Raw genomic sequence first — 13,965 nt, 5'->3', positions numbered from 1 at the left:
CGGTGACGCTGTTTTTGCTGACCCAAGACCAGTAGCTCTTCAAGCACTAGGCCAGCAGCCCCAGCAGAATTCCTCCTGAAGGAGCTCACCTCTGACACTTCCACCTCACAGCGGTGAAGTCTGACCTACCTTTGTGGATCAAAGTCACTGACAGCCCGGGATTCATGCCTGTGGACTCGCTCCTTCAGTGTCAGGTGCTTCTCCTTGTTGGCCAGAAACTCCTGCTCCAGCAGTTCGAGGCGTCCCTGCAATTTCTCCAGGACCTGTAGCGGTGACACGTGGAAATCACTCACATGTAAGTCCATATGATGGTGTACCCTAGAGGAGTGTTAAAATGAAGCCACCATCCTTCTCCTGGCAGTTGTTTTGTTACAGAGTTTGACATCTAAAATACAGACAAGCCAAGAGCCATCTTAACATTTACAACACCCCCACAGCGCATAGCTGAGAGTTCCGGTGACTTCTGATTTCTCTCCTAGAACCCACTCAGAGGCCTTTTAATTTTGTTGATGGGACATTAATAATCCTACATATTTGCAGAATAATTTTTAGCTTATAAAGCACTTTTCCATTCATTTATCTTATTTAATCCACTATCAGTGTTGTAAATGTCACAAAGTAGGTTTATTATCCCAGTTTTAAAGAGGAGGAAATTGAAGCTCTAGAAAGTATGTCAGAAGCCACATAGAATTTAGAAACCATAAATGCTTGAGAAGGGTGGAGAAAAGGAAACCCTCTTGGTGGGAATGCAGACTAACATAGCCACTATGGAGAACAGTATGGCAGTTCATTAAAAAACTAAAGCTAGAGCTACCATATGACACAGCAATCCCATTACTGGGCATAAATCCTGAGAAAACCATAATTCAAAAAGACACATGCACTCCAGTGTTCACTGCAGCACTGTTTACAGTAGCCAGGACATGGAAGCAACCTAAATGTCCTTCAACCAATGAATAGATAAAGAAGATAATGATGCGTATTAACAAGAGAATATTACTCAACCATAAAAAGGAACAAAATTGGGTCATTTGCAGAGATGTGGATGGACCTAGAATCTGTCATACAGAATGAAGTAAGTCAGAAAAACAAATATTGATGCATGTATGTGGAATCTAGAAGAATGGTGCAGACGAACCTACTTGCAGGGCAGGAATAGAGACGCAGAAGTAGAGAGTGAGGATGTGGATGCAGCAGAGAGATGAACTGGGAGAGTGGGATTGACGTGTGAACTGCCATGCGTAAGACAGGTCGCTCCTGGGCACCTACTGTGTATCACAGGGAGCTCAGCTCAGTGTTCTGTGATGAGCTAGTTGGATGCGATGTGGCCGGGAAGTGGGAGGAAGGTCAAAGAGGGAGGTCCAGTTCAGTCGCTCAGTCATGTCCGACTCTTTGCGACCCCATGGATTGCAGCATGCCAGGCCTCCCTGTCCATCACCAGCTCCTGGAATTTACTCAGACTCATGTCCATCGAGTTGGTGATGCCATCCAACCATCTCATCCTCTGTTGTCCCCTTCTTCTCCTGCCTTCAATCTTTCCCAGCATCAGGGCCTTTTCCAATGAGTCAGCTCTTCGCATCAGGTGGCCAAAGTATTGGAGTGTCAGCTTCAACATCAGCCCTTCCAATGAACACCCAGGACTGATCTCCTTTAGACTGGACTGGTAGGATCTCCCTGCAGTCCAAGGGACTCTCAAGAGTCTTCTCCAACACCACAGTTCAAAAGCTTCAATTCTTCTGTCCTCAGCTTTCTTTATAGTTTAACTCTCACATTCATACATATGACCACTGGAAAACCATAGCCTTGACTAGACAGATCTTTGCTGGCAAAGCAATGTCTCTGCTTTTTAATATGCTGTCTAGGTTGATCATAACTTTCCTTCCAAGGAGTAAGCATCTTTAAACTTTGTGGCTGCAATCACCATCTGCAGTGATTTTGGAGCCCAAAAAAATAAAGTCAGCCACTGTTTTCAGGGCCAAAGTTTCCACTGTTTCCCCATCTATTTGCCATGAAGTGATGGGACCAGATGCCATGATCTTAGTTTTCTGAATGTTGAGCTTTAAGTCAACTTTTTCACTCTCCTCTTTCACTTTTATCAAGAAGCCCTTTAGTTCCTCTTTGCTTTCTGCCATAAGGGAAGTGTCATCTGCATATCTGAGGTTATTGATATTTCTCCTGGCAATCTTGATTCCAGCTTGTGCTTCTTCCAGTCCAGCATTTCTCATGATGTACTATGCATAGAAGTTAAATAATCAAGGTGACAATATACAGCCTTGACGTACTCCTTTTCCTATTTGGAACCAGTCTGTTGTTCCATGTCCAGTTCTAACTGTTGCTTCCTGACCTGCATACAGGTTTCTCAAGAGGTGGGTCAGGTGGTCTGGTATTCCCATCTCTTTCAGAATTTTCCACAGTTTGTTGTGATTCACACAGTCAAAGGCTTTGGCATAGTCAATAAAGCAGAAATAGGTGTTTTTCTGGAACTCTCTTGTTTTTTCGATGATCCAATGGATGTTGGCAATTTGATCTCTGGTTCCTCTGCCTTTTCTAAAACCAGCTTAAACATCTGGGCATTCGTGGTTCACATACTGTTGAAGTCTGGCTTGTAGAATTTTAAACATTACTTTATTAGCGTGTGAGTGAGTGAGTGAAGTCGCTCAGTCGTGTCTGACTCTTTGCAACCCCATGGACTGTAGCCTACCAGGCTCCTCCGACCATGGGATTTTCCAGGCAAGAATACTGGGGTGGGTTGCCACTTCCTTCTCCAGGAAATCTTCCCGACGCAGGGACTGAACCCAGGTCTCCCGCATTGTAGGCAGAAGCTTTACCGTCTGAGCCATCAGGGAAGTTGGTAGTTTGAGCATTCTTTGGCATTGCCTATTTTGGGATTGGAATGAAAACTGACCTTTTCCAGTCCTGTGGCCACTGTTGAGTTTTCCAAATTTGCTGGCACATTGAGTGCAGCACTTTCACAGCATCATTTTTTAGGATTTGGAATAGCTCAAGTAGAATTCCGTCACCTCCACTAGCTTTGTTTGTAGTGATGCTTCCTAAGGCCCATTTTACTTCACATTCTGGATGTCTGGCTCTAGGTGAGTGATCATACCACTTGATTATCTGGGTCATGAAGATCTTTTTTTGTACAGTTCTATGTATTCTTGCCACCTCTTCTTAGTATCTTCTGTTTCTGCTAGGTCCATACCATTTGTCTTTTATTGAGTCCATTTTTGCGTGAAATGTTCCCTCTAATTTTCTTGAAGAGATCTCTAGTCTTTCCCATTCTATTGTCTTCCTCTATTTCTTTGCACTGATCGCTGAGCAAGGCTTTCTTATCTCTCCTTGCTATTCTTTGGAACTCTGCATTCAAATGGGTATATCTTTCCTTTTCTTCTTTGCTTTTTGCTTCTCTTCCTTTCACAGCCATTTGTAAAGCCTCCTCAGACAGCCATTTTGCTTTTTGCATTTCTTTTTCTTGGGGATGGTCTTGATCTCTGTTTCCTGTACAATGTCACAAACCTACATCTATAGTTCATCAAGCACTCTGTCTATCAGATCTAGTCCCTTAAATCTATTTATCATTCCACTGTATAGTAATAAGGGATTTGATTTAGGTCATACCTGAATTGTCTAGTGGTTTTCCCTACTTTCTTCAATTTAAGTCTGAATTTGGCAGTAAGGAGTTCATGATCTGAGCCACAGTCAGCTCCCAGTCTTGTTTTTGCTGACTGTGTAGAGGTTCTCCATCTTTGGCTGCAAAGAATATGATCAATCTGATTTCGTTGTTGACCATCTGGTGATGTCCATGTGTAGAGTCTTCTTTTGTGTTGTTGGAAGAGGGTGTTTGCTATGACCATTGCGTTCTCTTGGCAAAACTCCATTAGCCTTTGCCTTGCTTCATTCTGTACTCCAAGGCCAAATTTACCTGTTACTCCAGGTGTTTGACTTCCTACTTTTGCATTCCAGTCCCCTATCATGAAAATGACATCTTTTTTGAGTGTTAGCTCTAGAAGGTCTTGTAGGTCTTCATAGAACCATTCAATTTCAGCTTCTTCAGCATTACTGGTCAAGGCATAGGCTTGGATTACCATAATGTTGAATGGTTTGCCTTGGAAGCAAACAGAGGTCATTCTGTTGTTTTTGAGATTGCATCAAAGTACTGAATTTCATGCTCTTTTGTTGACTATGATGGCTATTCCATTTCTTCTAAGGGATTCTTGCCCACAGTGGTAGATATAATGGCCATCTGAGTTAAATTCCCCCATTCCAGTCCATTTTAGTTCGCTGATTCCTAAAATGTCAACTTCACTCTTGCCATCTCCTGTTTGACCACTTCAAGAGGGAGGAGATATGTGTATACATATAGCTGCTTCACTTTGTTGTACTCCAGAAACTAACACAACTTTGTAAAACAATGATAATAAAAAATAAATTAATAATCCAATAAAAAAATTGAAGTTAGAGGACCTGGGATTGAATGTCTTGGAGGATGTGATGGAGCAGAAATATCAGGAAATTTAGCCAGAAGCTTTGAGTAAATCTTCTAGATGTAGCTCATGCAGGTGAATATGTAAGCTGTGCAGGTCAGGGTCTTGTATAGAGCCTACAGCTGTGCAGCCCCAGGCGCTAAGCATTCCCTGACCACTGCCCATGTTTAGTCCTGAGCCCAGAGTATGAGGGACACAAAAGCTGTATCAGGCACAGTCTCTTGTCTCAGAGGTTTTATTCCAGTTGGGAAAAGAGACTGTGGGATAGAATACTTTGCCATGGCTCAGTGGAAGAAGTGAGACTTAACTCAGCTTAAAGGATGCTCAAGAGGGCTTGGACCAGGCAGTATTAGTGAAAATGGAGAGGAAAGGATGAATTGAGAGATGTTACCAAAGGGCAAGAATGCTGCATCATGGGGTTAGAAAATCAGATACACCAGAGTTCAAGTTCAGATTGTTACCTACTAATTGTATGATTTCAATCACCTTGAACTCTAAGCTTCAGTTTTCACATTTGAGAGCATAATAGTCCTCACCTCATATTGTGAAAATTAAATGAGGTACTGCTTAACACCAGGAGCATGGTACACACTCAGCAGATGGTAACTATTATCTTCATTGTTTCTCTTACTATTATTAAAATAAATAAACAAGTTTATAAGCATATTGACCAAAAGGCATAGAAAATGGCAAGTGTGGTGCATGTTTTCTATTTTCCTCCAGATCCATCCTCTATCTTTCTCTGTGCCCCAGCCAGGAGGCTGGCCTTCAATGGAGTGTACCAACAGGCTCCAGTGCCCTTGGCTTTGGTTGGTTTCAGTCAACGGAAGGCAACTGCAGGAGAGAGGAATTGAAGAAAGATGAGGTAGGGTCTTTATTTCCTTGATTTCCTCCTGCCTGTATTATCACGGATTGGCTGTGTCTCTACCAAAAGCCATGGAACTTGTCAGCTACTCCTGTAACTACTGCTACTCTCTTCATGCACCATTATCTGCTCTTCCTCCGTCCCTCTGCCCCACTGTTCCTTCCATGAGGTCCTTTCTGTCCCTTAATTGGTTATAAAATAATGCCTTCCTAAACCCTCCTCAGTTCCTCCATTGGAGTAAGTCATCTCTTTCTTGCCAGGACCCTAACTGACACTATAAATCTCATAGATAGTACGCAGATTCCTAGCTTGGGAGGTGGGAGGAATATGAACCCCCTGATAAAAACAAGGAATTTGAAAAGGCTAACAAGTTTGAATGACGATGTCAATGTTGGACAAGGTACAGTGTTCAGTGAGAGCAGGAGATCCAAAGGAAAATCCACATAGCACCAGCATGTGGCCCTATAGATGAGAAGCGAGGACTAGTCATTGGGAATTGGCAGTGTGGAAATGGTGGTTAAAGTCATGGGAAGGAATGAGGTGTTCAAAGGAAAAGAGAAAAGTAAAGAAAACCAATTATGAGTTATAACGTGGAATCTCAGAATTTCAATTGTGTCCTACCCTCAGAAGAAGTTAGGACATAGTTTTCTTACCATAAATGTGCGTCATTCAACTCACTTGACTCTGAGATGGGCAGGTATGTGAAAGGTTTAAGCTTCTACAGTCAACACATAGAACCAGGATGTCTGCTCCAAAATCCAGATGCTTTCTACATATGCTGCTCATGCTGAGAAGGTTAGTTTTAGCCCTGTCTGGCCTTCCTTCACTGAACCAAATGGGCCTGGAACTCTCAGGCCAAGGTTAACACTGTCAGAGATCACCTCTCTTCTTCTCTGGGTCCCAGCACGAATCCCCACATTCCCTCTAACATAGGAAGAAACTTCCTGAACCGAGGCCTTGGAAGGCTAGTGCCTCGAACCACTTTCCTCTGCTTTGCTTGGCCCTTTAAAAACTTATGTTCTCCCAGTTTCTGAAAGCCTGGGTTTTACGAGGGCTTCCCTGATAGCTCAGTTGGTAAAGAATCTGCCTGCAATGCAGGAGACCCTGGTTCTATTCCTGGATCAGGAAGATCCGCTGGAGAAGGGATAGGCTACCCACTCCAGTATTCTTGGGCTTCCCTAGTGGCTCAACTGGTAAAGAATCCACCTGCAATGTGGGAGACCTGGGTTTGATCCCTCGGTTGGGAAGATTCCCTGGAGAAGGGAAAAGCTACCCACTCCAGTATTCTGGCCTGGAGAATTCCAGGGACTTTATAGTCCAGTCCATGGGGTCGCAAAGAGTCAGACATGACTGAGCGACTTTTCACTCACTCACTTTACTCGTCTATCATTCACTCCTTAACTCCTGTGACCTGGCTTCGGTAGATCCACCACTCTATTGAAATCAGGGCTGCCGAGGTCCCTCATGATCTCTCGGTGGCCAAATCCAATGCACACCTTGCTTTCCTTCCTTCTTTGAAGACTGGATGTTGTGGCCCACTCCCCCCTTCTCAGAGCCCTCTTTTCTCTTGACTTTTGTCGCTCTGCTCCTTCCAGGTCTGCCTTGACCATTCCAGTTTCTCCTTAGCGACCTCTCACTTGCCCCTGGTTACTGTTTCCCATGACTCTGCCTTGAATTTCTTCACCGCTTACTCCACCTGTTTGCCTGAGCAATCTCTATACTGCACAGCTTCAACCTACAACTGTGCCCAAATTTACTTGTCTGACCTAAACACATCCTCTGAAGTTCAGATCCGTGGCTCTAATTGCCTACTGGACCCCTCCAATTGGATGTCCTACAGGTGCCTCAAAATGTCCCAACTGAACTTGACATCTGGCCTCCTGCCTGCCTCCCACACCCATTCTGAACCAGATCCTCCACTTTGATTCCTGACCTTGGTTAGCCAAGCTAGAAATCTGGCATGCATCCAAGCCTCCACCCTCCCTTTATTTACCCTATTAAGTCTGCCACCACTTCCTTAAACTCTTAGATTTGTCCCCTTCTCCATCTTTATTGCCAGCCTTGGTTTAAGACTTCATAATTTGTTACCTGGATTATAATTTTCTAGCCTATTTCCTACTGTCTTGCCCCCATGGTGGTTGCTGTTTCTCAGCTTTAAACCATCCAGTGTTGCCCCATCATGCCACCTCAAGATGAAATTAATCTAAGCTCCTTAGCATGGCACAAAGGCTTCTCATGGTACAGTCCTTATCTAAGGACCTCTCTCCAGTCTCCTCCCGTCCCTGTGAGCTCCATCTGGTCAGTTATACTGCCACACTCCTCACACTTTGAGCACTGTCTTGCCCCTGGTCCACTGCACCTGCTGATTCCTTTTCATGGAACACCCCTTTGCCCTACCCCGCCATATTCTTCCTACAATGCCCAGTCCAGAAATCCCTTCCGGGAAGGCTTCCAAAGTACTCTCCCCCTGGTCAGAGTGAGCCTCTTCCGTGCCGCCATTAGCATCATATGTAATCATAGGCAACCTTTCTCATGCTGCATATTACTTGTGGATTTACTGGTCTGTTGTTCCCAGGAGTCTATAATCTGCTTGAAAAAGGGACTGTTTCTTTGTCTTCAAATTCCTTCAGCCTGATGCAGAGTCTGAGTCATAGGGAGTACCCCACAAATGTTATTGAATGAACGTGAGTTATTTAATTCATATGATGAAAGAATAATGAACTGTGTGTCTTAGCATTTGAATCTTCCTAGTTCTTTGTCTGTGTCTGGCTTCTGAAGCACAGCCTGTCCTGACTTTTGCCCGTGTCCTTTGTGTGAGGACATCTGACCACCCATCTCGCTACTGGTCCAATGGCCTAAACTACAATTTCAACTTCACACATCCCTGGTTCTAGTGGTCTCAGCTTTTGCCCATTGCCACGCTTCACCTCTACTCCATACGACCCTGACGCTGATGAACGAGGCTATGGGTTCCAGTGTAAAGTAGTGATTTGATGAAATGTGACAAAAAGCAAGGATATAAAAGCCAAAGATTTTGATCTGAAAAGCATGTTTTCAAGATTGACTTTTAGGGTTTTCAAGTTTTATATATTGAGTTTACAGATACTGGCAATTTTTATAGCCTGTGTCCCCCCCAGGCCCATCAAATCTGGTTGTGCTTGCCCTTTACAATAGCTGACATATTGTTTTCTTGAACCTACCATGGTTTCTGATTTATTATGGGATGACTGCTGAGGAAAAGCAGCCATACAGATCCCCCTGAGAAGGAAAAAGGGCTAAATATATGTTGAAACAGAAAGCTCTACTCTCTTTTCGTCCTTGTAAGACAAGGATAGCTAAATCTTCAGCAAAGCTTTTCTTGCCAGAACATTTCTACCCCCACCAATGTAGAGAAAATATGATGCTATAAAGTCATTTGTGTCATATTTTCCCATGTCAAATTCCCTAATAAAGACTTTTGAAACATGATAAAATTCATTACCAGCCTTCTGTGTTGAAAATGATAGGGAGAATCCTGTGCTATGCGTTTGGAAAATTCTTGTACCTGCAGTGAAAAAAATGCAATATTTTATTAAGGGCCTGATGTCTTATATTTGAATTTGGTTACTTCTATTTTTCATAATAAGCTTTAAAAGTATTACTTTAAAAAAAAAAGGATTACTTTAGCCTTCAGTTGATCAGTCTGTTCTTTTAACTTCTGACACATCTCCTTCCCCTGGGATATCTTTTGAAATATGTAAGAAGAACTCAAGGAAGGGTCTTCCTTAGAAGTTGATGGCAACTTAGAGAGATTCGGCTCAGATTCTACTCCTACATAAGAAAGAATAAATTTTGGCTACCATTCATCTCAACTGCATTGCAGTTTTGTTAAGTACCGAAAACAGAAGTCTGTGGCAATCACCACCATTTGCTGTTAAAAAAAAAAAATCTCTTTTCAAAAGGTGTATCTAAGTCAAAGAGGTTTAAAAATACTAGTACCTGCAAGATGTTCTTGGTGGATATGTACTGTGGGCTCCATCTGCACAATGAAAGGATAAGAAAACATTACTGTTGATATTAACCAACGACATCATTATGCAGGATGACCCAATGTGTTCTGGTCATCATGGAGGCCACCCAGAGTTATGTCAAGAGCTGAGGCCCTGATGCCAAGGTTGAATTCCACTCTGACACTTACCTGCCAGGTGATCCAGAGCAGTTACATTATTGCTATAAACCTCAAAATTCCTCAGCAATAAAATGGGGATAGTAACATAAGCTATTTCATAGTGTCATGATGAGAATTAAATGTTACCATAGTATCTGGCACATGGAAAATATTCAATATATGTTAGCTGTTACTGTTACCATGTTTGATACTATTATATGGAATACTCAAACCCTTCTCCTACAGTTCGCCCACAAACTCCCAGGGCAAGGATCTCTGTTGGTCTCATCACTGACTCTGTTGCTAGTGCTCTCACTAACACCAGATAGATACATGGTGGCTAGTATCTGGAAGCAAGATAGTGACTTCACACAGGACATTCCCTTTTCTACTCACCACAGGCTAACTGAATAAGAGTTCAAATTCCAGAGTGATTCACCTTGATCGTCTTCCCATTGTTCCCAACACACAGAGCTCACAAACACACTAGAGGCAGAGAGCCAATGTTGTGGTCAAACTAGACTGTGGTGGTTAGGAATATCTCGGGTATGTGATGGCTATGGAAACTAGAGTCCAGTTCCCCAACCTGAATGGACAGAACAAGACAAAAGCAGATGACCCACTTCAGACTCCCATTACCAGAGACAGATGAACTTGCTATTCATTTTGCCTCTACTTCCCACAGGGCACTGTGGGAAGAGAACTGTGCCCACCCAAGAATGTTCTTCTGCAAGCGGAATGAGGAATGTGGAGACTTCCCAATGTCACAGGGGTACAGATTTCTCCAAGACTGAGAGAAGCATCCCGGTCAAGGCCGAATGGGCTGCTGACTCCAGGTGGTGGTTGTGTGTTGCAAGGGGTAGGGGAGGTTCTGTTCAAATTCCCCAGAAGTTTCAGTTAAAAGAAAAGGTGGATGAAGGGGTGGAAATGGAAACAGGCGGAGAGTGTTCAGGCAGGGTGCCCTTCATAGACTGCTCAAAAGAAAAATCATACAGTCCTGGCAAAGTGCCGGAGAGCTAAAGTGTTTACTTTGATCATTAATGTGAACTTATTTAACTACAGAACCTCAAATAGTCAATGAGATCCTCAGCATCAGCATTTGGGAAGGTGGGTGGAAGGATGGAAAGATGGGGAAAGAGGAAAAAGTATAAATTAAATGTTAACAAAATGTTGTACTAAATAGTTACCAGTATAACAATCTTGAAATGTGTTATTAAAGATCATAATTCAAGTTAGCATTCATAACCAAGGGCATAATATATGCAAACACCTGGCCAGGGGAACCTGGCCAGTTCCCCTCCTCTGGGGGAACTTGGGTGATGGAAAGATGAAGATGAGGTAGCTGCCTCTAGAGCTTTAAAATCTAGTAGAAGGAACAGATGTTTAGAAATTGTAATGAGGCAATCAGGCTGAGATAAGATCTGACAGAATACTTAACAAACACGGATGGAAAAGACTGGCCATGGAATTCTGAAAAGTCTCATGGCCAGTGTGGAGTTGAAGGAGACCATGAAAATGAGCAAAGGTTTGATAAGTGGAGGTGGGATGTTCCTGGCAAGGCAGGAGCTCAGAGAGGGTGGGCCCAGCCCACTAACTGAGGATGATTCCTGGGGGAGGGGAGCTGAGTTCAGAAGGCTAGGATGACAGGAAAAATGGGGAAATGCAAATTCCAGGCTGAAGAATTTCGATTTTATTCTGTTATTGTTAGTTCAGTTCCAGATTCTTCTCATGAGGACACCTACTGAGCTCCTGAGAGGTCAGGGCACCGGACTAGAACTAGAATTCAGAACCTCAGAACTACAACTTAGTTCTATGCACCTTCTGAAGACCCACATTCATATGGATGAGCAGCGGTCCTGGGGGTGTGTTTCCTGAAGACTGCTTTCACTTACCTCCACCAGTTGTGAAGGTTCAGTAGTTTCCCACATCTGCTCTTGTTTTTCAACATAATTTGATCTAGATGTGCTTTCTGAAATATCTTGCCCAACAGCTGACTTCTCTCTCAATTTAGGAGAAAAGCTGGCTTGTGGATCTGTTATAAGTGGTTTGTCAATTATGTTATTTTTAGGAATTTTCACTTTGGGAGCAACCTTAGAGAAATCAAAGAACCAGTAATAAACTTGACTATGACCATATTTGAACTTGTTGCCAGAGTTTGCTTTTTCAGCCTGTTTCTGAGGTGTCTGCCATAAGCAACTTTTTTGTTTATCATGTAGACTCTTGATTTTAGTTAGAAAATTTGAATTTTCCTCATGGTTGCTCTCTCCAACAGCCACTAACTCATCTGAATCAGAGGTGTTTTCCTCTGTCATGGTCAGAGAACAACTGGGCTTATTGCTATTTTCATCATCGCTTTTGGAGTTGAGTTGGTCAGTGAGTTCTGAGGATTGTTCTGTCGGCCAAGAATTCTTAACATGCCACACAATAATATTTTTAATAATAGCTTCATCAAAACTGTCATTATTAGAGATCTCTGGGAGAGTTTCACAATCAATGCCTTGATCTTTGGAGAATTCTTCTTTGCAAAGGTGATGGAGTAAAATATCAGAAATGTTTGACTTTGAAGTGTCTTCCTGATTAGCTGGAATAGGAAGATTTATGGTGCATTGATTCTCTTTATCACATGTTTTGCTGACAGCATTTTCAGTCGTTTTATCCAAAGTCATGGTCATAGCTGCCTCTTGGCAAGTCTCTCTATATGTAGCCTTTTCTTGAGACTCATCTTCTGTTAAATTCGTTTGATTTGAGACATCAAGGATGTCATATCTTGAGGTAAGATTATAACCATGGTGTATCTTATCTTGGGAGAAACCCTCATCATAAGGCAAATCCTCCTGTTGCTTAGAAGTTGTGTCTTCCAGGAAATAGGCTGTGTCCATGTGTGTGCAGCCTGACCTTTATCAGTTGTTCCTGATCTTGATGTTCTTAATTATAGCAATAGATCTTCTGGTTTTCATTAATTGTCTTCACTGTGTGTCCTCATCTGTGCAAAATGAAAAGAACATCATTGTTAAATATAATTTATGTAATGTATGAAACTATACTTATCCAGGCATCTATGCCAGATCAAAGTGGATGTTTTCCATTTAGAGAAATGCAATTATAAACGTGAAGGCAGAAAGCTCTGCCAAGAGGAACTGATCCTAAATATTACATTAACATAATTGATGGTATATAAGCAAAGAATTAGAAAGGGGGAGGGCTAAATATTTTGTTCATTAGACTTTGAGGGAGACATTGGTTTCCAGTTAATGACCAAATGTTTATCAACTTCTCTTAGGAAGTACTATTTGAAATATGGGCTCCCCAAACAGCGGCTTGGGATGCAAGTAAGGGATTGATTTTTTTTTTTTTTTAAGTACCATGGTTGTCCCTTGTCCATATACCACGGATAAGCCTCTGTGTATGGAACTGAGAGCTGGATCAGCTCAAACAAATCACCGACTTTCTCTGCTTTAATGCTTTTCATCTGTCTCCCCCTAGACATTCTGGTCCCATTCTGGTTTTCCCTCGTATGTTGGCGAAAGGCAGAGAATGACTGACAGAAATATGAACAAGGAACAAAAAGGTATTTTGAACACCTGGAGGCTAGTCTGCCTTCAAGCATTCCTCTTCTGATTAGAATCCAGACAGAACCCAGTTCAAGAGGCTGTCTTGCTCCGAGAATGAACTTATGGTTGCCGGAGAAGAAGAACGGGTAGGGTTAGTTAGGGAGTTTAGGATCGACTTGTACACACCACTATATTTTAAATGGATAACCAACAAGGCCCTATTGTAGAGCACTGGGAACTCTGCCCAGTGTTCTGTGGCAGACTGGATGGGAGGGGAGTTTGGGGGAGACAGATACATGTATGTGGACGGCTGAGTCCCTCTGCTGTCCACCTGAAACTATCACAACATTGTCAATCAGCTATACTTCAATATAAAATAAAAAGCTTTTTTAAAAAAGTCTGCAAATAGCCAGTGTTGACAAGGATGTGGGGAATACTTCACCTTTGTGCCACTGGTGGGAATGTAAATTGGTGAAATCACTATGGAAAACTGTATGGAGGTTCCTCAAAAACCTATAACTATAACTACCATATGATCCAGCAATTCCACTTTGGGGTATATATCTGGAAATAAAATATCAATTCAAAAAGATAAATGAACCCTAAACTTCATAGCAGCATTATTTACAAGAACCAAGATATGGAAGCAACCCAGGTGTCAAAAAATGAATAGATAATGAGATGTGATGTGTGTATATATATATGCGTGTGTGTATATATATATATATGTATGTATCTATAGATACATATATATAGGCTCAGACAGTTAACAAATCTCCTACAATACAGGAGACCCAGGTTCAATCCCTGGGTCAGGAAGATCCCCTGGAGAAGGGAATGGTAACCTGCTCTAGTATTCTTGCCTGAAGAATTCCATGGACAGAGGAGCCTGGTGGGCTATATAGTTCATGGGCTCAC

General features: G+C 42.5%; 1 protein-coding gene across 1 annotated transcript in view; it reads right to left on the bottom strand.

Annotated features, from left to right (window-relative positions):
• Nucleotides 1-12,375, bottom strand: part of AKNAD1 (AKNA domain containing 1) — a 40,987-nt gene extending 28,612 nt beyond the window's left edge. Inside the window, exons 1-5 of the mRNA XM_065903773.1 lie at nucleotides 11,389-12,375; nucleotides 9,328-9,367; nucleotides 9,011-9,159; nucleotides 8,831-8,893; nucleotides 130-263 (exon numbers count right to left, since the gene is read on the bottom strand). Coding sequence (XP_065759845.1) covers nucleotides 130-263; nucleotides 8,831-8,893; nucleotides 9,011-9,159; nucleotides 9,328-9,367; nucleotides 11,389-12,375 — 1,373 coding nt within the window. The remainder of the gene's footprint in view (nucleotides 1-129; nucleotides 264-8,830; nucleotides 8,894-9,010; nucleotides 9,160-9,327; nucleotides 9,368-11,388) is intronic.
• Nucleotides 12,376-13,965: the final 1,590 nt, after the last annotated feature.

The sequence above is a fragment of the Muntiacus reevesi genome, chromosome 1 (assembly GCF_963930625.1).
Source record: "Muntiacus reevesi chromosome 1, mMunRee1.1, whole genome shotgun sequence".
In the NCBI taxonomy this organism is placed as follows: Eukaryota; Metazoa; Chordata; class Mammalia; order Artiodactyla; family Cervidae; genus Muntiacus; species Muntiacus reevesi.
The sequence above is the reverse complement of the archived record's forward strand: the minus strand, read 5'-3'. Positions and strand labels throughout refer to the sequence as shown.